Genomic DNA, 26,744 nt, shown 5'->3' on the forward strand with positions numbered 1-26,744 from the left:
AATTTACTGTGTATATAGAATGATTATATGCAGGTATATCAGAAAGATATGAATATAATATATATGTGGTATATAGCACTTTTGGACATGCTATCATACAGGGTTATATAGACTAGTACGAGGTAGGTAGTTATGATTACAGTGTAGGGCTGTGAAAGCAGTAGGTAGGTATAAATTGAGTATAGGAGAATTAAAGGAGCTATAGGTATGATAATACAAAAGGCGGTCAAGTGTGGCAGAACCCCAGGGTCCTCCATTTTCAATTCATAACATTTATGACATACGTGTACTGTTACATCCAGACATTTATGACATACAAGATATACAGTACTGTTAGGAGCACTCATTCAAGGGTGCTACGACTATGCTTGCATGGTACCAAAGCACATCAAAGGCACTAAAAACAAGATTACAAACATCTCAAAACAAACTGGTCAGACTACTACTTGACCTTACTCCTAAAACCTGCTTGACCTTACTCCTAGAACCCACCTCACCCCTGCCAATTTTGACAACCTAGGATGGCTTAGAGTAGATGAGAGTACAGCAACTTGCAATGGGCCTGGTCTACAAGATACACTATACAACTAAGGTACCCATGTACATGTCAAAATACTTCCCAAAGGTCAGTGAATACCACGACCACAACACCAGAGGGAGCTCCACAAATCATGTTAAACCCAGATTCGGCTCAAACAAGGGACTAAACACGTTTCGCAATTATGCCACAACAATGTGGAACGCCCTACCCACAGCCGTAAAATAATGTGAATCCCTACCCACCTTCAAAACCGCTCTCAAAGAGCACCTACGGGAGGCTGCAATTCGAAACTGGCCTCGGTAAATATCCAACCCCCCCCCCACCCAACCCCCTCCAATGTACAGTTTCTTCCCCCTCAAATGTATATATTCTCTCTGTCTGTAAATAAACAGTACTGAATATTTGTATATCTTGTATGTCATAAATGTCTGGATGTAACAGTACTGTATATCTGTATGTCATTATGTTATGATGAATTGAAAATGGGGGACCCTGATGTAAACAAGACGATAATCTTTATCTGGTCTGCATCCCCTTAACAATTGTGTGCATTGAACCGTACTGTATTGTACCATTCTGCAATCTGTTAATAAAATTTTCAATCAATTAATCAATCAATCAAGAAGAAGGAGGAACCTTTATTTTGAAGCCCCGGCTAGTTTCCGGGTGGTCACGTGATGGTGTAAGATGGCCGCGCCCTGCAGTGGACGATTGTGACAGTTTCTCTGGAGTTTGTTGCGCAAGAGTTTGAATGAACAGCGTTGCAGTTTGACACCAGAAACCGTTCCAGTCTGAACATCTTCTCCACCATGAGCCAAGACGACCTAATACTGTAAGTATCGCACAGATACAGCTTCTCTAGATAACGCTTAGTTGTCAAACCTGAACCTTTTAGGAAAAACACCACTCTTACGAAACTGCTTCTAGTTGAATTGCTTTCATTGTAAATACGTAGCTAATTCCAGTTACTCGTATTGTTGAATTGTATGAGCCAGGCTGTTAAGTTGCTGTGTTAGTTAGACGTTTAGCACAGAGTCTGGTTATTCACCTCGAGTTAAAAACAACAGACAGATAACTGTGTAAAACCACATGGAGTCATGAAATGTTTCACGGGTCCTTAGCTATTGCCCCAATCTCCTACATAGATTTGATTAAAATGTCATCATGCAGCACAAGTAGTATAGTAAAACGAAATTAAGTTTGGCATGATCCAACCAGATTCCAAATGTAACAGTAATAGGCTATACAATGTACAGGTGATTTAAATTGGGTATAAAATATATAAATTAGTACTACTGAGTAATAGTGCTAATCGGATGTATGTGCAGGGTTGTGTATTAATATACAGTGTGATACAGGTATAAAGACACTATGGCAGTAAGGCATTCTGGCCAGCGTAGTAGTAGTAGTAGTAGTAGTAGTAGTAGTAATATCTCTTACTAGTAGTAAGGGATATGTATAGTATCTACACATATGTAGAAATGTCAGATATGTAACTCTATAATATAGTTATATGGTTTATAGGGGGTAACAAATGCTTTTCTACAACTTCAAATAACTGTAGGCTGTGAATATGATGCATGCCATCACCACAGTGAGAGAGTATTATTCTCTAAAGTTGGAAGTTGACTTACTCAACATGTCTTCCACTGCAAGTCTTCACGGACGAGCTGCATGTCCTGCAGAGACATGTGTCCTGAGCGGTCTTCTCGTCCAACCGTTGTCCCTGCTGTCAGAACGAGATAAGAGGAGAATAGACTTATCTCCGCCTGGTCTTCTCCAGCTTGTACGCTGGGTGTACGCTCCACAATGGTGGAATTAACTTCCCACCACAGTTAGGACAGCCGAATCCCGACCAATCGTTCGCTGTCGACTAAAAGCACACTTCTTCAATCAATATCTAAATTTTTTTATTTTATTTAATTTTTTTTTTTACTAACCTTCTTACTGTCCTATCCCACCATGCACTCTTCCTACTATACTAATATATATTTACTACTATGCACACTCAATACTGTAGCACCCACGTTTCAGCACTGTTTGACGAACATTGTTACTCAGCTGAAAGAGTTGTACCCTTCCTGCTGACTTGTCGTACATAACTTGTAAGTCGCTTAGGATAAAGCGTTTAGCTAAATGACTAAATGTAAATGTGATGCATCCACAATGCCTGCGAGGGACAGGGAGGGGTAGGTCTAACTTATCACTGCCTGGTCGTCTCCAGCTCGTACGCTGGACATCCACACAGCCTGCGAGGGACAGGGAGGGGTAGGTCTAACTTCTAAGATAAGACACTCACCTTACGTACAGTAGGCCTAGAGACACGCTGGACTGACGATGGAGACCGCTGGACCTAACTGGCATTGAATGATGAAGAGTGTGGTGGCAATCTATCAACAAGAAAGAGCCACTTGATGGAACTTGAAAGCATTTCCAACACGTGGTACGAGAACAGTCTAATGTTGTCCTCAGGTCAGGCTGGTGTTTAGTGATTGTGTCTTGTGAGGTCCCCCATGATGTATGCGTCTCACCGTTTATTTACATGTAGAGGTAAAAACACTACAAAATACTGGGTGCGAAGAACAAACGAGGATGAGCTCGAATGGTAAATAAATGGTGCATTATATAACAGCTTCTATCCAAAGTGCTTTACAATATTTGTTCCTAATTTTTACCCATTCACTCACACACTGACTGCAGAGCAGAGGCAACCATGCAAGGTGTCGACCTGTTCATCGGGAGCAATTGGCCATTAAGTGTCTTGCTCAAGGACACTTCGACACGCTTCCCCGGAGAATCAAACCGGGAACGTTCCAATTACCAGACGGCCGCGCTACCTCCTGAGCCACTGTCGCCACCTTGAGCAGGTTGGCACCTTGCATGGTTGCCTTCGCCGTTGGTGTGTGAATGTGTGAGTGAATGTCAGACATAAATTGTAAAGCGCTTTGGATAAAAGTGTTATATAAATGCACCATTTACCATTTACTACATGACCAAACGGCACAAGCACGGCTGAATAACTGTGTGGCTTCACTAAACTAAAGTCCCTGATTCCACCTGTGGTCCCTTTAGTGTGTCTACCACTGTGATTAACTGCCTACGCCCTCTAGTGTGCAGGTAGAGTAACAACAACTTTGAAACTTAACTTTGAAATTTGAAGAATGAACTATCATCCCAGGCTGCCTGTACGTTAATGCCAAGCAAGCAGTGCAAAAATGCTTCCGCATTCGTCACCGCACGCTAGTGCGGTAAAGCGCCCTTCTTTTCAGACAAATGCTACCGTGCGTGCACCGGCGGCGGCGTGCTCGCTCAGGTGCGTGCGTGCGCCGGCGTGCTCGCGCGAGGTGCCCGCGCATGCGACACGAGCGGAGCTCAATATATATAAGTCACCGCCCCTTATTCAGTATCCAACAAATAGCTCAATTGGCAAGGACACATGGCTGTGGATCCTATGGCTTGTTTGCTGGCGAGTTCGAATCCCATCGAAAATATTTTTTAACGTGATTTTTTTTTAACGTGTATTCTTTCGCCGATTAAGGTTAGGCATTGTTTCGGAGTTGGTTAAGGTTAGAACGGTTAAGTTTAGGCGCTGTTAAGGAGCTGGTTAAGGTTAGAGTTTGTCAAAGAGAATGGCAATATAATTTCTATGGTTAAGGTTAGGCATGGTTAAGGTTAAGGTTAAGGTTAGGCATTGTTTCGGAGTTGGTTAAGGTTAGAACGGTTAAGTTTAGGCGTTGTTAAGGAGCTGGTTAAGGTTAGAGTTTGTCAAAGAGAATGGCAATAGACAGCCTATTTCCGCGAAAATGAAAGGCGCATTACTGCATGCCACTACGGTAAATTTTTGCACTGCTTGCTTGGCATAAAGCTACACGCTCCCAGGCTCCCCTACCCCCCTCCCCCATGCTGCTATGATGCTCAAATTTCACCAAGGGGATCAATAAAGGCACATCTTATCGTATCTGGGAAATTCTCCGATAGAATATTTTACTTTAGCCTGTTATCGTACCAATATCCGATACCATTATTGGTATTGGTCAGGGGTGTAAAGTACTTGAGTAATTCTACTTCGTTACAATACTTAAGTACTGTTTTGGGGAATTTGTACTTTACTCAAGTATTATTAGGTTTGTATCCTTTGTACTTTTACTCCATTACATTTCAGAGAAAAAAAACATACTTTTTACTCCTTACATTTAAAATGCAGCAGACCTACAAAGTACAAATCTTGCAGGTCCAACCATTTTAATTAGTATTTTTGAATTGTTTATCTGGCCAAACTAACGTTAACGTTATTAATCCTGCGACCGCAGGTAAACAGCCAATCAAATCCCCATCAATGGAAAATGAACCCGCCCATACCCATGCTGATTGGTCCTTGTGCAAGACTAGAACGCGGGGATCTTTGATTAAACACCTGCTATCAGAAGAATAGAGTCAGAGTGACAAGCCATAGAAGATGGCCACAATGAGTGATGAAGAGGACGAAACGGTCGGCGATGGACAAGACGAGCATCCATGGCCCTATCTACATAAAAAATACATAGTTCAAGGACTCCAACCTTATAGTGTTGTTGAGTTGCCATCATTCAAAAACATGATAAATGGTTTGCGACCAAGCACTAACGTCATTACGAGGCCCACTGTCCGCTCGAAGATCAGCAAAGCTGCTCAAACCATGAAAGAGAAAGTCACTGCTGCTATGAGTGAAGTTGAATGGATCGCGACAACAACAGATTGCTGGACAGCCCGACGAAGTAGTTTCATTGGGGTAACCGCTCACTGGATCGACACTGAAAGCTTTGAAAGGCGTTCTGCTGCAGAAGACTGAAGGGCTCCCATACTTTCAATGTTTTGGCCAGTGCCTTAAACGACATTCACTTGGAGTACAAAATCTGCATTATGCTGTGGTTAATATTGTGATATTATTCAGGGTATACTCCAGTATTCTGTCTTTAATATTGTGATATTATTCAGGGTATACTCCAGTATTCTGCCTTTAATATTGTGATATTATTCAGGATAATCCAGTATGCTGTGGTTAATATTGTGATATTATTCAGGGTACTCCAGTATTCTGCCTTTAATATTGTGATATTATTCAGGATAATCCAATATGCTGTGGTTAATATTGTGATATTATTCAGGATACACCATTCTTTTTTTAATATTGTCATATTATTCAGGATACTACAGTATTCGGTCTTTAATATTGTGATATTATTCATGCTGTGATGTGAATGCCGTCCATGTTGGTTTACCTTCAATGGAGAAGTGCATTAAATAATTTTAATGCAAAAAAAGTGTCCTGTTCTTTCATTTCATCATTGTCTATTGCAGAACACATTCCATTGTGGGCAGAGTGTATGATTGGTTTCATTCCAGCCTTGCCTAAACACCAGCTGATGATTTCACTAATTGGCTCACCTCTTCAACTAACTCACCTGGTGCAATGTGTAGTTAAAATAAAAACTTGGCCGATGATTGAATGAGTTTGAGACCCCTGGTCTATCCCTTTCCAATATTTTTTTAACTTTAACTTTTTAGTACTTAAGTACATTTAAAACTAGGACTTTTTTTTACTTTTGGACTTTTGAAGTGTGTTTTTAGCCAGATACTTTGACTTTGACTTGAGTCAGATTTTGAGACGGTACCCATATTTTCACTTAAGTATAATTTCTGGGTACTTTTTACACCCCTGGTATTGGTGCATCCCTTAACACTTTGAGTGCCAACGACGAGAAATCTTGTTATTAATTGTTATTTTTTTTATTAGCGATTTTTCATCAATCTAGCCTCACGTTACCACTGGGACTCTCTCTGAGCTCGAACAGGGAAAATACCGCCCCCTATCGTCTCCCGAATGGTAATGCACCCTTTGGGTTGGATTGAATGAAAACGCATGGAAAAGAAAGTCCGGAATCCACATTTTACTTGTCAGGCATGTAATCCGAGCCGATTGCAGTCTTCGCCGACCCTCAGAACAGCGTCGAATATGTGTTTCCAGTACCCAGCGTTGGATCAATAAACGCTATCGATATTTGAAATGGCGAGCAGGAATTGGAATCATCTTTTTGGAGAACATCTGATCTGAGGTAAGGAATCTATTTTACCAGTCTTGGGATAATCAGAGCTTTTTTCACAGATATCAACGTGTCCCGTATGTGTGTGTGTGTGTGCTGATCAGGAAATAAGAATCGATTTTTCAGCCCGCTTATCTAGCGTGCATAAGTACACATATACTATCGATAATCTAGCGTTTATTTGAAAACGATTCATAAATAGGCCGAAAAATTACAGTTTTTTGTGTATTCCAGTAAAGGGCGATTCCTACAGAATCACTTTCTTTCTGGAAATAAAAAAAAAATAGCGTTTTTCAAAATGGTATAAAATGGAAATGTACCAATTAAAAAACAATCCGTTTCGACAATGTTGACTGGAAGCAAGTCATTGATAAGCGACGGGCGTATTAGACACATATAGGGATGGGTACCGAATTCGGTACTTTTGAGGTACCGAACCGAAACACGTCGGTACTACCGAGTATCGAATCAAGTGAGAAACCTATTTTTTTTTTTTTTTTTTTTTTTTTTATTATTTTTTTTTTTACTTTTTTCTTTTCATGTCAACGTTCACACGCACAATATATGCTTACCTAGGATTTGACTTGATTCAACAACAAAGCAGTCGGAGCAATGACAAGCCGAAAACTGTCGAAATTGTAGTTATTTGAAGTTTGGATTTTTTTTTTACGACTGAGGTAGGTAAATTACATTTCTTGAGACTAAAGTACCGAAAAAAGGTACCGTTGGGTACCGGTATCGATTCACAGGTACCGGTATCGGTTCAAATGTGAAAGGTACCCATCCCTAGACACATAGTCATAATTTAAGATATAGTTTATGCGTTCGCAAATGTGCTCGCTCTCTCATTGAATAGAGCGTTGGCACTCAAGTGCTAGATCGTGCGCCCCCTGCTGGCACTCAAAGTGTTAAGAACTATCACCTTTATTATTACATTCTACAACCTGATAAGAACATGTGATATTTGTCTCCAGTCCTAAGGACTTCCCTCAGCTCCAGAACGATGCGTTCCTGCGTGCGGCACGAGGCCAGGAGACTCCGCATGTTCCTGTGTGGTGCATGAGACAAGCTGGCCGCTACCTGCCAGGTACGCTGAGTCCACGTCTTGGATCTTTAACTCTAGGACTGTGAACCACTTAAAATAAAGTCTTAGGTGACTAATAGTCACAGGATTTTTGTCAACGAATAAATTAGTTTAGTTGATTTCATCGACACATCTGTAATATTTGAGTTTTCCACATCCTTGTAATTAGTGGGAATCAACAGAGGCCCCACAATAAGGGGTGTAAAGTACTTGAGTAATTGTACTTTGTTACAATACTTAAGTACTGTTTTGGCAAATTTGTACTTTACTCGAGTATTATTAGGTTTGTATACTTGTACTTTTACTCAATTACATTTCAGAGAAAAAAATACATACTTTTTACTCCTTACATTTAAAATGCAGACCTACAAAGTACAAATCTCGCAGGTCCACCTATTTTAATGAGTATATTTGTTTCTCTGGCCGAACTAACGTTAACGTTATTAATCCTGCGGCTGCACTTTATTTTAAAACGGCCAATCAAATCCCCATCAATGGAAAATGAACCCGCCCACATTGGCTGTCAAATCTACGTTCCATTACTTTTAAATCACGTTGGGAGGACAATTGCCCTCTTTACTGTCTGGATATGATGAAACACTGATATTGATTCACAATGATACATTTTGTTTTAATTTCTGATCCAGACTCTGCAAACTCCTCTACTAGCTTTAGACTGGTACTGCCTGTGATTTCATCCACTCCTATCTGGACGTCTATTCTTTGCCCGTCTGTCTAATTTGCTGACACAGCTGTCGGAGGCTGTACCGTGCAAATTTTTAACCCATAAGAACCCACGGTGACACAGGTGTCACGTGTACTTTACATGTTCTGGAAATTTCCATATAAAGCTTTATCCTTGATTTTACCTCATGAAGTCCCAAAGGGACACCGGTGGAACATCCTGGTGGGTCATGTGAAAGATCGAGTAGCCTCCAGCTGCAACCGCGGAGTGAGCCCCTCACTAGACGCTGTGGCAGGCGCACGCTGATTGGCGGAGAGTACGGAAGTTAGCGCTAGCGTCACTCCACATTGGGCCTAGACCCTCCCCCTTGACCAAGGTGTGTGTGTGTCTCTCAGGCGTGCTGGGCCAATTATTTAAAACCCCATGCTGATTGGTCCTTGTGCAAGACTAGAACACAGGGATCTTTGATTAAACACCTGCTATTAGAAGAATAGACAGTCAGAAAAAAAGTTTTTACTTTTGAGTACTTAAGTACGTTTACAAGTAGAAACTTTTTGACTTTTACTCAAGTGTGTTTTTAGCCAGGTACTCTGACTTTTGAGTACAATTTTGAGACGGTACCCATACTTTCACTTAAGTATAATTCCTGGGTACTTTTTACACCCCTGCCCACAATACAATATTATCACCATACTAGAGTCACCATATTGTAATAATAGCTTTTAAATGATGGATTAATTAATCAATACGTCTCTTTTTTTATTCTGCACCTTTTGTAAAAGTGTTATTTAAAATATTAGAAATGTTATCTATGGCACTTTTATTAAACACAGTCAATGAATAGGTTGTTGGGGACATTGTCTCTGTAATCTGTATATTGACACGTCCACAGAGTTCCGGGAGTTCAGGGCCGGGAAGGACTTCTTCGAGACGTGTCGTTCACCAGAGGCCTGCTGTGAACTCACCCTGCAGGTACAGCTGACGCAGACTGCAGCTACACCTGACACAGACTGACACCTGACGCAGACTGACACCTGACACAGACTGCAGCTACACCTGACACAGACTGACACCTGACACAGACTGCAGCTACACCTGACACAGACTGCAGGTACACCTGACACAGACTGACACAGACTGACACCTGACACAGACTGACACCTGACACCTGACACAGACTGCAGCTACACCTGACACAGACTGACACCTGACACAGACTGCAGCTACACCTGACACAGACTGCAGGTACACCTGACACAGACTGACACCTGACAGACTGACACCTGACACAGACTGCAGCTACACCTGACACAGACTGACACCTGACACAGACTGCAGCTACACCTGACACAGACTGACACCTGACACAGACTGCAGCTACACCTGACACAGACTGACACCTGACACAGACTGCAGCTACACCTGACACAGACTGCAGGTACACCTGACACAGACAGACATATCAGTAGACCAGGTCTCAGTAGGGGGTAGACCAGGTCTCTGTAGGGGGTAGACCAGGTCTCTGTAGGGCTAGACCAGGTCTCATTAGGGGGTAGACCAGGTCTCTGTAGGGGGTAGACCAGGTCTCTGTAGGGGGTAGACCAGGTCTCATTAGGGGGTAGACCAGGTCTCATTAGGGGGTAGACCAGGTCTCATTAGGGGGTAGACCAGGTCTCATTAGGGGGTATACCAGGTCTCATTAGGGGGTAGACCAGGTCTCATTAGGGGGTATACCAGGTCTCATTAGGGGGTAGACCAGGTCTCATTAGGGGGTAGACCAGGTCTCATTAGGGGGTAGACCAGGTCTCATTAGGGAGTAGACCAGGTCTCATTAGGGGGTAGACCAGGTCTCTGTAGGGGGTAGACCAGGTCTCTGTAGGGGATAGACCAGGTCTCAGTAGGGGGTAGACCAGGTCTCATTAGGGGCTAGACCAGGTCTCATTAGGGGGTAGACCAGGTCTCATTAGGGGCTAGACCAGGTCTCTGTAGGGGGTAGACCAGGTCTCATTAGGGGTAGACCAGGTCTCAGTAGGGGGTAGACCAGGTCTCATTAGGGGCTAGACCAGGTCTCATTAGGGGTAGACCAGGTCTCATTAGGGGTAGACCAGGTCTCATTAGGGGGTAGACCAGGTCTCTGTAGGGGGTAGACCAGGTCTCTGTAGGGAGTAGACCAGGTCTCAGTAGGGGGTAGACCAGGTCTCATTAGGGGCTAGACCAGGTCTCATTAGGGGGTAGACCAGGTCTCATTAGGGGGTAGACCAGGTCTCATTAGGTGGTAGACCAGGTCTCTGTAGGGGGTAGACCAGGTCTCATTAGGGGGTAGACCAGGTCTCTGTAGGGGGTAGACCAGGTCTCAGTAGGGGGTAGACCAGGTCTCTGTAGGGGGTAGACCAGGTCTCTGTAGGGGGTAGACCAGGTCTCATTAGGGGGTAGACCAGGTCTCAGTAGAGGGTAGACCAGGTCTCATTAGGGGGTAGACCAGGTCTCATTAGGGGGTAGACCAGGTCTCAGTAGGGGGTAGACCAGGTCTCTGTAGGGGGTAGACCAGGTCTCATTAGGGGGTAGACCAGGTCTCTGTAGGGGGTAGACCAGGTCTCAGTAGGGGGTAGACCAGGTCTCTGTAGGGGGTAGACCAGGTCTCTGTAGGGGGTAGACCAGGTCTCTGTAGGGGGTAGACCAGGTCTCAGTAGGGGGTAGACCAGGTCTCATTAGGGGGTAGACCAGGTCTCATTAGGGGGTAGACCAGGTCTCAGTAGGGGGTAGACCAGGTCTCATTAGGGGGTAGACCAGGTCTCAGTAGACCAGGGCCCTCATTTATCAACGTTGCGTAAGCACAGATATGTGCGTAACCCGTGCGTACGATCGTTTCTAAGCAAAGTGTGGGACTTATCAATTTGAACGTGAACTTGACTTTGTGCGTATATCTACGCACAGCTCAGGGCATGCGTACCTGGTAGAATTTTAATATTGCAGTCTGCAATGCGGAAATAAGCTTCCGTGCATTAGTTTCAACACTGGCGTGTTCAACTTCTGTATGACCCGTAATTCATTATAGTTCATTGTAAAATAGCGACAGTGTAATTATAACGGGCTCACACGCGAACAAGAGGTTGGCCTGCTTGTTTGGCACGGGGGGCAGACGCAGAACACCCACCTCCAAACGCGATTAAATATTGTTTCAAATAAAAAGCGAAATACTATTATTTTGTGTCATGTTTCCAAATAAGATTGGCCACAACGAAATGCTTTCTACTTCAATTTGTTGGTTAGAATAGATTACCTCTGTTGAAACGTCAAAAGACAGTATTTTTTGTTTTTGTGAGCTCCGCGCACAGACGTGATAATAATAATAGCTTCATTTTATATAGCGCCTTTCAAGAGACCCAAGGTCGCTTTACATAGGGGGGGAATACCAAAGTAACAAACATAGTGGACAGACACAACATATAAATAAATATTCATATTCATATTCATAAATATGATGGGATTCAAGTTCGCGTTTTTATTGATCACATAGGCAGGCTATACATGGCGTATAGCCAGGCTACAACATCATACATGGCAGTGAGATTCATTGTTCTTGTATATGCTCTCGTATTATTGTTTATATAGGCTACCCAATACCGACATCAAAATAGATTGTGTATGCCTCTACAAATCATATGCAGGTAGAAAATTTACGGAAAATCCGTCGCGATTTGGAAAAAAATGTAGGAGAACTTTAATCCCTGGGTATTAATGGAACGAAACGGAAAAAGGCAGTCATATTCCAGCACGGTCTTTATTAGTTAATATGGTCTTTAGGAGATATCATATCCGACATCACCGTACGTGTACATCTCTGTCAGCCTGTCACGTATTTCTCCATAACACTCTTCGCTCGGCTTAGTCCATTTTTCCGCATTTCATGGGGGTGCTATACAAATACTTAAAATCGTGCACGAGCGTGGAGCGTAGAACCTAATGGTATTTATCAACACGGAGTGTGCGTACGACCCGTGTACGCACGTGTGATGAATCCAGATTTTTCTGTGCGTACACACATTCTAAATTCTGTGCTTAAGAACAAAGATAGAACACTTTCTAAGCATTGTTGATAAATGAGGGCCCAGGTATCATTAGGGCTAGACCAGGGCCCTCATTTATCAATTTTTCTTAGAAAACCTTCTATTTCCACACGTAAGCACAGAATTTAGAATGTGTGCACGCACAAAAAAAACTGGATTTATCACACATGCGTACACAGGTCCTACGCACACCTGTCATGATAAATATCACCTCGTGCACACTTTCACGTATTTGCATACCAGAACCGCCCCGATTAACCATATACGGTAATGGAACACCCCCATGAAATGTGGAAAAGTGGACTAACCCGAGCGAACTCTGAGAGACTTCACTGAGAGCGAGATTGATCACCGAGGTCCAACCAACAAATTGAACGTATAATCTTCGGTGCGCCGGGAGCCAAGTATGTTGACTGACCCAGTCCTGCTACAGAACCAGCACATTGACAGAAATAAATGACAAGATGACCCGACATTAAGCACTGTAATGACTGAAATTAAATCAATTTCAGCAGGCCAACTCTGCGCTCTACAATGCCTATTATGTGCACTCGTCATGAGCCCGTGGTACTTCTGGTCAGAGTCATTATGGCTTCAGTGGATAACCCTGATCTGCATTGTGATGTTTTAGATACCCCAGTAATAACATTACAATTGAATTAAATACAATTAGGCCTGAATGAGACTCCGGCCACCGGCACATTATCAGCCAAAATGCGCATTGCGGATTATCTGTACATTGACCGAGTAGAATCCCGTTCACATTACTGGATTTGTTTATTGATGGAGCAAACTGAGAGATTGTTCAGAGGCGCTGCCGAACCAAGATATAATATGATGTGTATAATATAATGTGTGTAGAGGCATATGATACAATCTATTTTGTTGTTGGTATTGGGTAGCCTATATGAATTACATATAATAGCAGCCAGCCTACATTATGCAACAGTAATTTGCGCATATAACACACAGCCCTGCGAAGCCTGCATACAGTAAACTAACTTGATCATTAATCTAGCTGTTGTATCTTTACGCTTATGAAAACATTAAATAATATGTATAGGCTATAGTATAGGCCGTCGCTTTAGCCTATATTCTCAAATGGCTATCCGAGTCCTCGATATCCTCGCGGACGGACCAGTATACCTTTATATCATATCATATTCATATTCATATCATAGTTTACTCTATCAGCCTACCAGCATGTAATACGTTCTTTGTTAGAATTCAACTCGTTATTATTTTGCGCATAGATTGCAGAAATACGGGAACGTTTTGATTTAGGCTTTGACATTGTAAAACTAAATAAGTGAACTTCTGTAAGCAGAATACAAGTCATGATATCACCCACACGATATATGCTCTGTGTCCAGAGCATGTATGCTTTTCATTCATTTAAGACACATTTATTGCAAGGGTTTTGTCTACACATACACTCAACAAATAACCTCAGTCTATTCTCGTTGCAATGCGTTTTTTATTCTTTCTTATAGGAAGGGTGAAGAACACTATATCGTGGGTGTTCATATGACTTGTATTCTGCTTACAGCTTCGGGGTTCCACTTATTACGTTTAACAATGGCAAAGCCTTTTAAATATAATCAAAACGTTCCCGTATTTCTGCAATATATGCGCAAAATAATAACGAGTTGAGTTACGCGGAGCGCAGTCAGTGCTTATTTCCTTGTTGTAATAATATATTCTACCACCGGCGTCAACTACGCATGGTCCGACCTGTGCTTAAATATACGCACAAAGTCAAGCACAAGTTCAAATTGATAAATCCCACACTTTGCTTAGAAATGATCGTACGCACGGGTTACGCACATATCTGTGCGTAAGTCACGTTGATAAATGAGGGCCCAGGTCTCTGTAGGGGTAGACTTACTCGGGTACAAACCATAAGTTGTCCTTGTCTTCTCTCTCAGCCGCTGAGGCGCTTTCCGTTTGACGCTGCCATCATCTTCTCAGACATCCTGGTCGTCCCACAGGTCAGTCCAGCAGTCTCAGTAGAAGACATGTCCTCTGTCTTCAGGAGTGTCTGGTGATGTCATCACCATCTCCATGTCCTCTGTCTTCAGGAGTGTCTGGTGATGTCATTATGACACATTATTGCCAGGGTGTTCTTTCCTCTATAAAGTCGACTCTCTCGCTGTCTCTCTCCCCCTCTCTCTCTCTCTCTCTCTCTCCCAGGCCATGGGTATGGATGTCCAGATGGTAGCAGGTAAAGGTCCCACGTTCCCGGAGCCTCTGAAGGAGCCAGAGGACCTCCAGCGTCTTCAGTCCAAAGTGGACGTGTCCAAGGAGCTGGGCTACGTGTTCCAGGCCATCACCCTGACCAGACACAAGATCGAGGGCAAGGTGCCTTTGATCGGCTTCACCGGAGCCCCAGTAAGACTTCCTGTTTACCTCTCCTGGTCACACACAGTCATCATAACTCCTGGTCACACACAGTTATCATAACTCCTGAATAGAATAGAAATACTTTTATTATCCTGAGGGAAATTTGACACTGCAAATCGCTCAAAAATAAACATTTAGACAGAACAGGTCACGAATAAGAATAACAAACAATCAAATAGCCTAAGAATAGAATAAAATAAAATAAAATAAAAATGGAATAAAATATACAGTAAAAATATACTGAGGTCTGCAGTACGTGTAATATTTCACAGTGCTGTTTCAAAGTAAGAGTCCAGGAAGATGGTAACCGTCACTCTGTGCTCAGTGATGCAGTGAGGCACAGTGATTCATTGTATAGTCTGATGGCTGTTGGAATGAAGGACTTCCTGTGCCGTTCAGTGCTGCATTTAGGAAGTGTGAGCACTGAACATGCTCCTCCTGTCAGCCAAGTCAGTGTATAGTGGGTGGGAGGGGTTTTCCCTGATGGCCTGGAGCTTAGCAAGGCTCCTCCTCTCCGCCACCCTCGCTAGGGAGTCCAGCTCCAACCCAACTACGCTACTGGCCTTCCTGACCAGCTTTTCCAGCCTGTTTGTGTCCCTTGCTCTCAGTCCGCTGCCCCAGCAGGTCACAGCGTACAAGAAGGCACCTGCCACCACCGACTCATAGAACATCCTCAACATCCGTGTACAGACATTGAAGGATCTCAGCCTTCTGAGGAAGTAGAGTCGGCTTTGGCTCTTCTTGTAGAGGGCCTCTGCATGTTTTGACCCGAGTTTGTTGTCGATGTGCACACCAAGGTATTTGTACTCCTCAACCATGTCCACATCGACTCCCCTGATGGAAACGGGGTTCACAGGTGCACTCCTCCTCCCCAGCTCCACCACCAGTTCCCTGGTCTTCGCCACATTTAGCTGCAGGTGGTTTTTATCGCACCATGTGACGAAGTCCACTACCAGTTCCCGGTATTCCCTCTCGTCACCGTCCTTTATACATCCCACTATCGCAGAGTCATCAGAAAACTTCTGAAGGTGGCAGGACTCTGACCGATAGTGGAAGCCGTTGGTGTAGACGGTGAAGAGGAAGGGAGAGAGGACTGTCCCCTGCGGGGCCCCGTGTTGCTGACCAGTCTGTCTGACACACAGCTCCGTAGGCGCACGCACTGTGGTCTGCCCGTCAGATAGTCAACAACCCAGGACACCAGGGGGGCCTCTACCTGCATCGCCTCCAACTTCTCACCCAGCAGCCCAGGCCTTATGGTATCAAAAGCACTGGAGAAGTCAAAGAACATGACTCACAGTGCTCCCCGGCTTGTTAAGTACCTGGGGGTCCACATCGCAGAGGACCTGACATGGTCAACACACATAGACACAGTAGTAAAGAAGGCGAAACAGCGCCTCTACCACCTGAGACAGTTAAGGAAGTTCAGAGTATCGGGGAAGATACTCCAGTCCTTCTACTCAGGAGCTGTAGAGAGCATCCTGACCGGAAACATCACTGCCTGGTATGGAAACAGCACGGCACAGGACAAGAAGGCCCTACAGAGAGTGGTGCGCTCAGCCGAGCGTACCACGGGTATTGCACTACCCCCCCTGCAGGTTCTATACAACAAGAGGTGCAAATCCAGAGCCTGCAGGATAATGAAAGACCCTCACCACCCCAATAACAGCCTGTTCCAGCTGCTGAGGTCAGGCAGACGCCTGCGAACCCCAGCTACTAGGACGGAGCGGCTTAGGCTCAGCTTCTTCCCCCAGGCCATCAGAGCCCTGAACAATGAACATTGAGTGCTCAGAACATTGAACTATCCACACACAAGCACACATGAACACACACACGACACACACGCTGTGCACGCTCACACACGAGCAGCCACTTAACACTTTAACATGAGCGGGCACACACTCATGTCGCACACACGCACACTTATGGCCAAAAGGAAAGGACACTTTAAATTAGAATAACAGGAACAGTGTATTGCACTACCAAAGCTAACTAGCATGTCCCATATGCTCTGTAAATAACTATGTACAGATACCGAGATGTCACTCCATGTTACCTGTTTACTGCACAATGTTTTTTTTTTATTTATTTTTTTATTCTATTATGTTGTACCACTGTATTGCACATCGTTGCGGGCAAGACCACCCGCATTTCATTGTATACCTGTATCCCGTGGGGGGGGGGGGGGGGGACACACACAGACTAGCCAGGGCCACTGTATCAAACCTATTGTAAAACACACAGTCATCATAACTCCTGGTCACACACAGTCATATCTCCTGGTCACACACAGTCATCATAACTCCTGGTTACACACAGTCATATCTCCTGGTCACACACAGTCATCATAACTCCTGGTCACACACACACAGTCATAACTCCTGGTCACACACAGTCATAGCTCCTGGTTACACACAGTCATCATAACTCCTGGTTACACACAGTCATCATAACTCCTGGTTACACACAGTCATATCTCCTGGTTACACACAGTCATCATAACTCCTGGTTACACACAGTCATAACTCCTGGTTACACACAGTCATCATATCTCCTGGTTACACACAGTCATCATAACTCCTGGTCACACACAGTCATATCTCCTGGTTACACACAGTCATCATAACTCCTGGTTACACACCTTCATCATAACTCCTGGTCACACACAGTCATAACTCTGGTTACACACCTTCATCATAACTCCTGGTCACACACAGTCATAACTCCTGGTTACACACAGTCATAACTCTGGTTACACACCTTCATCATAACTCCTGGTCACACACAGTCATAACTCTGGTTACACACCTTCATCATAACTCCTGGTCACACACAGTCATAACTCTGGTTACACACCTTCATCATAACTCCTGGTTACACACAGTCATCATAACTCCTGGTTACACACCTTCATCATAACTCCTAGTTACACACAGTCATATCTCCTGGTTACACACAGTCATATATCCTGGTTACACAGTCATATATCCTGGTTACACACAGTCATCATATCTCCTGGTCACGTGTATATTTCCCCTAACGGAGTTGCACTTCCGCGTTCGGTTTGCGCGATCTGATTGGTCACTGGCGTTTTTTTCAGCGCCAATCGCGTTACTCCTAACAAACTGGTTAAGCTTGGCGACTCTTTCGAAGTCGCTCTCTTTCGAAGTTGGTTAAGGTTAGGGTTAGTTGGTTAAGGTTAGGGTTAAGGTTAGTTGGTTAGGGTTAGTTGGTTAGGGTTAGGGTAACAGCCTGCTGGCCAATCGGATCGCACAAACCGAACGCGGAAGTGCAACTCCGTTAGGGAAAATATACACGCCTCCTGGTCACAGTCATATCTCCTGGTTACACACAGTCATCATATCTCCTCGTCACACAGTCATCATAACTCCTGATCATAACTCCTGGTCACCCACACACACCTTTAATCAGAGAGGTCAGGACAGGGTCTTGCTCAAGCCATCCTCCCTCTCTTTTTCCTGTGTGTCTCTCTGTCTCGCAGTCACTCTCTCTATCTGCCCTTCTCTAATCCCATCCATCCCCCTCTTTCTCCATCCCGCTCTCTATTACTCCATCTTTCTCTCTGTGTCTCTCTGTCTCTCTTTCTCTCTCCAGTGGACTCTGATGTCCTATATGATAGAGGGTGGGGGCTCCACCACTCATTCTAAGGCGAAGCGTTGGTTATACCGCCACCCAGAGGCCAGCCACATGCTACTGAAGATGCTGACTGATGTCATCGTAGAGTACCTGCTGGGTCAGGTCGCTGCTGGAGCACAGGTGAGAGAGGGGCATCCTGGGAGAATGAGTTCTCGTTTGACTCTGTAGGTGATTTATGATGATAGTTAATGTATCTGCTTTGGCACAGATGAGAGATGGAAGATAGTCTCTCTCTCTCTCTCTCTCCAGGCGCTGCAGGTATTTGAGTCTCATGCAGGCTGTCTGGGACCAGTAGAGTTTAAGGACTTCTCCCTGCCCTACCTCAGAGACATCGCTCGCAGGGTTAAAGACAAGCTCAAAGAGACGGGCCAGGATGTTCCTATGGTGAGACCACACACAGACACACAGACACTCATACATACACACACAGAAAGACACAGAAATACGGACGCACACACATACACACACTCGTACATACACACACACACACACACACACTCATACATACACACACACATATACATACACACACTCATACACACCCATACATACACACACCACACACACCCATACATTCACACACACACACACACACACACACACACACACACACACACACACACACACACACACACACACACACACACACACATGTGCATATTGACTCACTCACTCACTCACTCACTGAGAAATGCTCAGACTACTTACCAGTTATAAAAGTTATTGTACTTTTAAGAAAGATTTTGCTGTTTGACATCTGACCAGCAGATGGAGCCATACTACTAGAAGATGGCTCACGTTGAGTTGAGGGGTGTAGAAGTTGCATTCAAAGAGTGTGTGTGTCTCTTTGTGTGTGTGTGTGTGTGTCTCTCGCTCTGTCTCTGTCTCTCTCTCTCTGTGTGTGTGTGTGTGTGTCAGATTGTGTTTGCTAAGGATGCCCACTATGGTGTAGAGGACCTGTCTCAGTCTTACTATGATGTGGTGGGATTGGACTGGACTATTGACCCCCGCTCAGCACGGTAACACACACACACATATATATATATCGTTATTTATTTATTATATTATTATTTATTAACGTTATTTTGGTCGATTATTCCTCCTCTTTAATAATACCAATTGTATTTCATATCGTTGGAAAGCCTGATTATTATCATTGGAAAGCCTGATTATTAGTCACCTTTACAACAAGTTACAACTTGTAAGGAGCATGCGTTCGTGGAATGAGCAACACCGCTAACCGTGTGGGTAGCGGCCCAAAAACAATTGCCATATATATTGTGCTGCAATATTCTTCTGTTGGTATTCACTCTCGTTTTTGAGTTGCTTGGTGGATTGGATGAGTGCACTCTCCCACAGTAATAAGGGGGGGAAAAACACATATTGCCCATTTTTACACTTTATTCATTGTACACTGTCGGGGACCTCAGTAGCGTGTGGAAGATCCATACGAACAGCTTGGCACCTCCTCATCATGCTGGTCACCAGCCTGCTCACACACTGCTGTGGGATGCTGGTCACCAGCCTGGTCACACACTGCTGTGGGATGGCATCCCATTCCTCAACCAGGATTTGCCACAAGTCAGCCAACATGGTGGAGGTGTTGGTCACTCTGGCGTGCACAGCACACCCAAGCTGATCCAATCCACCAAGCAACTCAAAAGTGTGAATACCAACAGAAGAAGATTCTTTGCTGTGTTGCTCCGCTGGCAGGTGAATCGTCCCAGAGTCAGGCCAGCAACACAGTGACATGAGGGACCAACACCACACCAGTCTAAACACCAAACACACCAGTCTTCACACCAGTCTAAACACCAAACACACCAGTCTTCACACCAAACACACCAGTCTTCACACCAAACACACCAGTCTTCACACCAAACACACCAGTCTAAACACCAAACGCACCAGTCTTCACACCAAACACACCAGTCTTCACACCAAACACACCAGTCTTCACACCAAACACACCAGTCTTCACACCAAACACACCAGTCTAAACACCAAACACACCAGTCTAAACACCAAACACACCAGTCTAAACACCAAACACACCAGTCTAAACACCAAACACACCACCAAACACGCCAGTCTAAACACCAAACACACCACCAAACACGCCAGTCTAAACACCAAACACACCAGTCTAAACACCAAACACACCAGTCTAAACACCAAACACACCAGTCTAAACACCAAACACACCAGTCTAAACACCAAACACACCACCAAACACACCAGTCTAAACACCAAACACACCAGTCTAAACACCAAACACACCAGTCTAAACACCAACCACACCAGTCTAAACACCAGTCTAAACACCAAACACACCAGTCTTCACACCAAACACACCAGTCTAAACACCAAACACACTAATCTAAACACCAACCACACCAGTCTAAACACCAACCACACCAGTCTAAACACCAAACGCACCAGTCTTCACACCAGTCTTTAGTCACCAGCGGCCTCTCTGGTGGTCTGATCTGAATGTGCCGCAAGACTGTTTGCCTCTGGTTTCTCAGAAGCTGGTTAACTATTACCGAGCCTGTGAGTCAGCTGGAGCCCTGGAGCGAAACACGGATGTAACCAACGCGCAGGGTGTTCTGTCTGGTCATCAGATACCTGACCGTGTGTTAATGATGTGTGTTTGCAGGGAGCGCGTAGGAGGGAAGGTCAGTCTCCAGGGAAACATGGACCCATGCGCTCTCTACGCCCCCAAGGTAACCAGGCCTGGAGAGGCTACATACAAGCACATGGCGCTTTTACAATATGTGTGCAGGAGTTGACATTAGATTAGAGTAGATTCGATAAAAATATATTGTCGTCATGCAGCACAAGTACAGTATAACGAAAAGAAGTTTGGCATCCAACCAGAGTGCAAATGTAATATACAATGTACAGGTGATTAAACTGGGTATACATTGTACAATATATGCATTTGTACTACTGAGTAATAGTGCTTATCAGATGTATGTACAGAGTTGTAGTATTAATATGTACAGTGATACAGGTATAAAGACACTATGGTAGTAAGTCATACTGACCAGCAACGTAACTAGTAAGGGATATATACAGATACAGTAGATATTATATGCAGGTATGTACTGACGGATGGGTACATGTATATATGGTAAGAATAAATACATATATGTTATATACAGCATTATTGTACATGCTGTCATACAGAGTTATATGGGTTATATGCAGGTATATAGGATTGTATGCAGGTATATTCAGACAGATATGGATATATATAATGTGGTAAATATATAAATGTATATATATACAGTATGTACAGCACTATTGTACATGCTATCATACAGAGTATATGAGTAGACTATAGTACAAGGTAGGTAGGTAAGTAGGCAGTTGTAATTACAGTGTAGAGCATTTTGTAGACAGTGAAAGCAGTAGGTGGGTATAAATAATAGTTAATAGTATACAGTATAGTTATTTCTTTAATTCAACCCTCACACTGAAGATCCATATAACTGTTTTTAAACCAGCCCATGTATTTAAATCAGCCCATATATTTGCAGTTGTAAACTCAACCCAAATCACTTGGGAGTGTGATGTTTCATTTCAAACCTTAATTTCAACTCGTGAGACACTGAGGTTTTACACTCATTTACAGCAACGACAAGCTTAGAAAACAAGACAGTTTATCATCAATTTCATACATATAGGCACAATAAATAAGAATTAACAATATAATATCAGCTAAGACGGTTACAAGTCGACACGGTGGTCAGAGATCATACCTTTTTTTAAATGCAGCAAGAGAAGGAAGAACCTTCAGCTTCAGAGTCAGTCGGAGGACATTCCAGGTGTTGGAAGCATCAAAGGAAAAAGCATTTTCTTCCTAGTTCAGAGCAAACTGGAGGAACCCAGTATCACAAGAAAGTACTCAACCTCTACTATATTTTACTATGAATGAACACAATGTACCATCTTTAGGTAATACAGTTTGAAAACATTGTTCCTCTGTTATATGATTATTTGTCTGAGGAACTCTACTGTACAGCTCGGATTCAATTGGTAAACAATATACGAACAAGTCTCTCCTTTTTAAAGGAACACACCAACATTATGGGAAATGCTCTTACCGTCTTCTCCAGAGTCTGACAAGAAGATGGATACCAATTTCAGTAGAAAACTATCCAGCTGCAAGCTAGCCTAGCTTAGCACAAATGAATGGAAGTGGATATGGTCCAGCTAGCCTAGCTTAGCACAAATTAATGGAAGCTGATATGGACCAGCTAGCCTAGTTTAGCCTAGCTTAGCACAAATGAATGGAAGCGGATATGGACCGGCTAGCTTAGCACAATATAATTGAAGCTTCCACTACCGTGTCTGGTATTTGACAGTATTTACTATACAAAGTTTTATTACTTTGATTTTGGATTGGTTGCTTCGTATTGTCAATTTGTCAATGAAACATCAGGGATATCCTGACAAATTGTACTTTACCTGCACTATTCTTACCCTACCTACTTTCATACACTTCCAATCAAATTCATATGTCGGTTCTATGCTAATTATATCTCACTACCTCCTATGCACTGTCATTTTAAGAGCACTGCTCTGTTGTAATTCAAAACTGAACTTTGTAGAGCGATGTTAGAGCGATGCTCTGTTGTTGTGAGCGACACACTGCTCTGTTGTTCTATAAGGTAATTTAGAACTATACTTTGTAAAGAAACTCAAAGTGTTAAGAGCGATGGACTGCTCTGTTGTATGTTAGAGCGACGGACTGCTCTGTTGTATGTTAGAGCGATGGACTGCTCTGTTGTATGTTAGAGCGATGGACTGCTCTGTTGTATGTTAGAGCGACGGACTGCTCTGTCGTATGTTAGAGCGACGGACTGCTCTGTCGTATGTTAGAGCGACGGACTGCTCTGTTGTATGTTAGAGTGATGGACTGCTCTGTTGTATGTTAGAGCGATGGACTGCTCTGTTGTATGTTAGAGCGATGGACTGCTTTGTTGTATGTTAGAGCGATGGACTGCTCTGTATGTTAGAGCGATGGACTGCTCTGTTGTATGTAAGAGCGATGGACTGCTCTGTTGTATGTAAGAGCGATGGACTCTGTTGTATGTTAGAGCGATGGACTGCTTTGTTGTATGTTAGAGCGATGGACTGCTCTGTTGTATGTTAGAGCGATGGACTGCTCTGTTGTATGTTAGAGCGATGGACTGCTCTGTTGTATGTAAGAGCGATGGACTGCTCTGTTGTATGTTAGAACTTTGTAAAGAAACTCAAAGTACTAAGAGCGATACACTGCTCTGTTGTTATATATTTTTTATTGAACAATCTTATCACACTTTTTTACTGTCTGTTCTATTTGATTATTTTTAGCCTATTTTAAACTGAATCAAACCACACTTTTTTACTCTATCTAATCTATTCTATTTTATTATTTGTATTACTGAAGAACTGTGCCTTACCTTGCTACCTCTCTTTGTATTTAATTTTTTATGCTCGCTTATGCCTGTATTTTTTACTGTTGTGAAGCACTTTGAACTGCAACCTCTGTATGAAAAGTGCTATACCAATAAAGTTATTATTAGTGCTGTCGGGCGATAATTTTTTTTTTCTTCTAATTAATCACAGGATTTGTAATTAATTAATCTAATTAATCACATTTTAATCGCATAACCATTTTAGGCCTGATATTTTATATTCTATAATCATATTTCAAATTGCATGTGTCGGGTTTGGCAGAATTCAGTACTGTATCTACAAAACCTTCTGTTTAATCATCTTCCCTTTATTCATTTGCTTAGATTTTTCAGGTCTGGTCAATTTTAGCATGGTGTTATTCACAGTAAAAAAAAAAAAATTTATTGATATTCTCATTTGGTTCATTACAATTTACTCAAGCCTAATAACAGACACAGTATTTCTAACACTGGGAATACATTCCCTGAGATCCATAGATGTCTCTAGAATCAGATACCAAGAACATGCAAATGGGCCATATTAAAAAAAAGTTTGTAAATGTTTATTCTACGTTCTTATGGAATGAATGAGATTATAAAAGAAATATATAATATTTTTTTTTATTAATTTTGAGTTAATTTTCATAACGCGATAATTTGCTGTGTAATTAATTAATCTAATTAACGCGATAAACTGACAGCCCTAGTTATTATTATTATTAATTTCATACTCTTTCCCCCCCCCCCCCCCCCCTTCTCTCTCCAGGAGCGTATCTCAGACATAGTGCGTAGGATGCTGGAGGGTTTTGGCACCAGAGGCTACATTGCTAACCTGGGTCACGGCCTGTACCCCGACATGGACCCTGACAACGTGGGAGCCTTTGTGGAGGCCGTTCACACACACTCTGCAAGGATGAACCAACCCCACAACTAAACACTGATGAACCAACCCCACAACTAAACACTGATGAACCAACCCCACAACTAAACACTGATTAACCACCAACACAACTAAACACAAATGATCCACCAACACAACTAAACACAAATGATCCAACCCCACTCATTAGCATTTCTAGTGGAAGTCAATGAGGTAAGAGAAGCAGGTTTTCCAAAGAGATATTTAATTTAAGATAGAGTTTATGCGTTCGCAAATATGAGAGCTCTATCATTGAATTGGGTGGCGGCATTCAAGGGGGTAAATAGGAAACGGAGGCCGGCACGGAAAGTGTTAATAGAGTAGTACTGAGTTGTGCCCTTCCTGCTTACTTGTCATACAAAACTTGAAAAGTCACTTTGGATAGGGCGGCTAGGTGGTGTAGTGGGCAAGGCGCTCGCCACCAATGCAGGAGACGCTGGGTTCGAGCCCAGCTCTCCGCATTGCTATCAGCTTGGCTGGTCGTTCATACTAACACAATTGGCAGTGTTAGGGGTGGGAAAGCTGGTGGGTGGGGATCGGACGTTGTGGACAGCGACTCCTACAGGTCGGTTGGTGCGCCTGCGCAGCAGAATCGGGAAGCGACAGGGGCGGCGTGTCCCTCCCACGCAGACCCCCGCCGCTGAGAGATCTCGCTGTGCAGGTGAAAAGATGCGACGGCTGCTTCCTCGAGTACCGGAGGGGACACGTGATGTAAGGCTTCGTCCACATTGCAGCCGGCTTGTGGGAGGCATGGCCTAACAGCGTTCGAGACAGGGGTGGGTAGAATTGGACGATACGAAATTGGGATAAGAGAAAAATAGAAAAATGGGAGAAAAAGTAGATAAAAAAAAAAAGTCACTTTGGATAAAAGCGTCAGCTAAATGACAAAATGTAAATGTTAATTGTAGCACTGTTAATAGTACCACTGTTAATAGTAGCACTTAAAAGAGAATTTCTGCCAGTTTTTATCTGAATCCTGAAGTGTGATATATATATTTATTTAACCAGGCAGGTCTATTTATTTAACCAGGCAGGTCAATTAAGAACAAATTCTTATTTACAATGACGGCCTGGCGAGAGGACAAAAGGGTCAAAATAAATCAAATGGAAAAGAGACGGACGATACATACATCACAGAGGTAAGGGAACACTCATCAAACAAACAACCAAATAAAATGACACGGTATGTAATGCATGAAACGACAGTTAAAAGGCTGGGTGACCGTTGCATTTGTGTGTAGACAACTCTGCGATAGTCCTTAAAAGTAGTGAGAGGGATCAATTTGTCCATTTTCAAAGTCTCTCTTTCTAACTGCTGCAGCAAATTGGAAGCAGGAATGACCAAAGGAAGTGTTGAACACGGGGAACATCTAGCAAGATATGGTGATATTATTAGTGTTATTAGATCTGCTGTTATAGGGAGTAGTTTGTTACATAAAACTTCCCGACGTGTTGCGTGTCTCGAGAGCTCTGCCACATCGATCCCCCCAAGAGAGAGTCTGAAAGAAAGAACTGTCATTGTCGCACATCCTCTTCACGACAGAACCACGCTATGATTAAAGGAACACGCCAACATTTTGGGAAATTAGCTTATCGTCTTCTCCAGAGGGAGACAAGAAGATAGATAGCAGTTTCCTCTCTGTGCATTCAGTAGAAAGCTATCTGGCTGCATGTTAGTCTAGCTTAACACAATGAATGGAAGCGGACATGGCCGGTTAGCCTTCGGGAGGGAACGATAAGCTAATTTCCCCAAATGTTGGTGTGTTCATTTAACAATAAATTGGAAGACGATAGAAAGGCTTTTAGAGACGACTCCTTACCTCCAGAGACGTGCTTCCTACCACTACACTGGGATTACAAATGC

The 26,744-nt window shown here is 43.3% G+C and overlaps 1 protein-coding gene across 1 annotated transcript; it reads left to right on the top strand.

Moving 5' to 3' along the window:
* Positions 1-1,246: 1,246 nt before the first annotated feature.
* Positions 1,247-25,378, top strand: urod (uroporphyrinogen decarboxylase). The gene is made up of 10 exons (XM_084327426.1): positions 1,247-1,373; positions 7,596-7,708; positions 9,283-9,362; positions 14,386-14,448; positions 14,651-14,848; positions 18,473-18,634; positions 18,764-18,898; positions 19,433-19,533; positions 21,174-21,240; positions 24,728-25,378. Exons 1-10 carry the CDS (start codon positions 1,351-1,353, stop codon positions 24,893-24,895), a joined length of 1,110 nt encoding a protein of 369 aa, XP_084183552.1. The 5' UTR covers positions 1,247-1,350; the 3' UTR covers positions 24,896-25,378.
* The last annotated feature ends 1,366 nt before the right edge of the window (positions 25,379-26,744 follow it).

This window comes from Notolepis coatsorum, assembly GCF_963971535.1.
Source record: "Notolepis coatsorum genome assembly, chromosome: 13".
NCBI classification, from domain to species: domain Eukaryota; kingdom Metazoa; phylum Chordata; class Actinopteri; order Aulopiformes; family Paralepididae; genus Notolepis; species Notolepis coatsorum.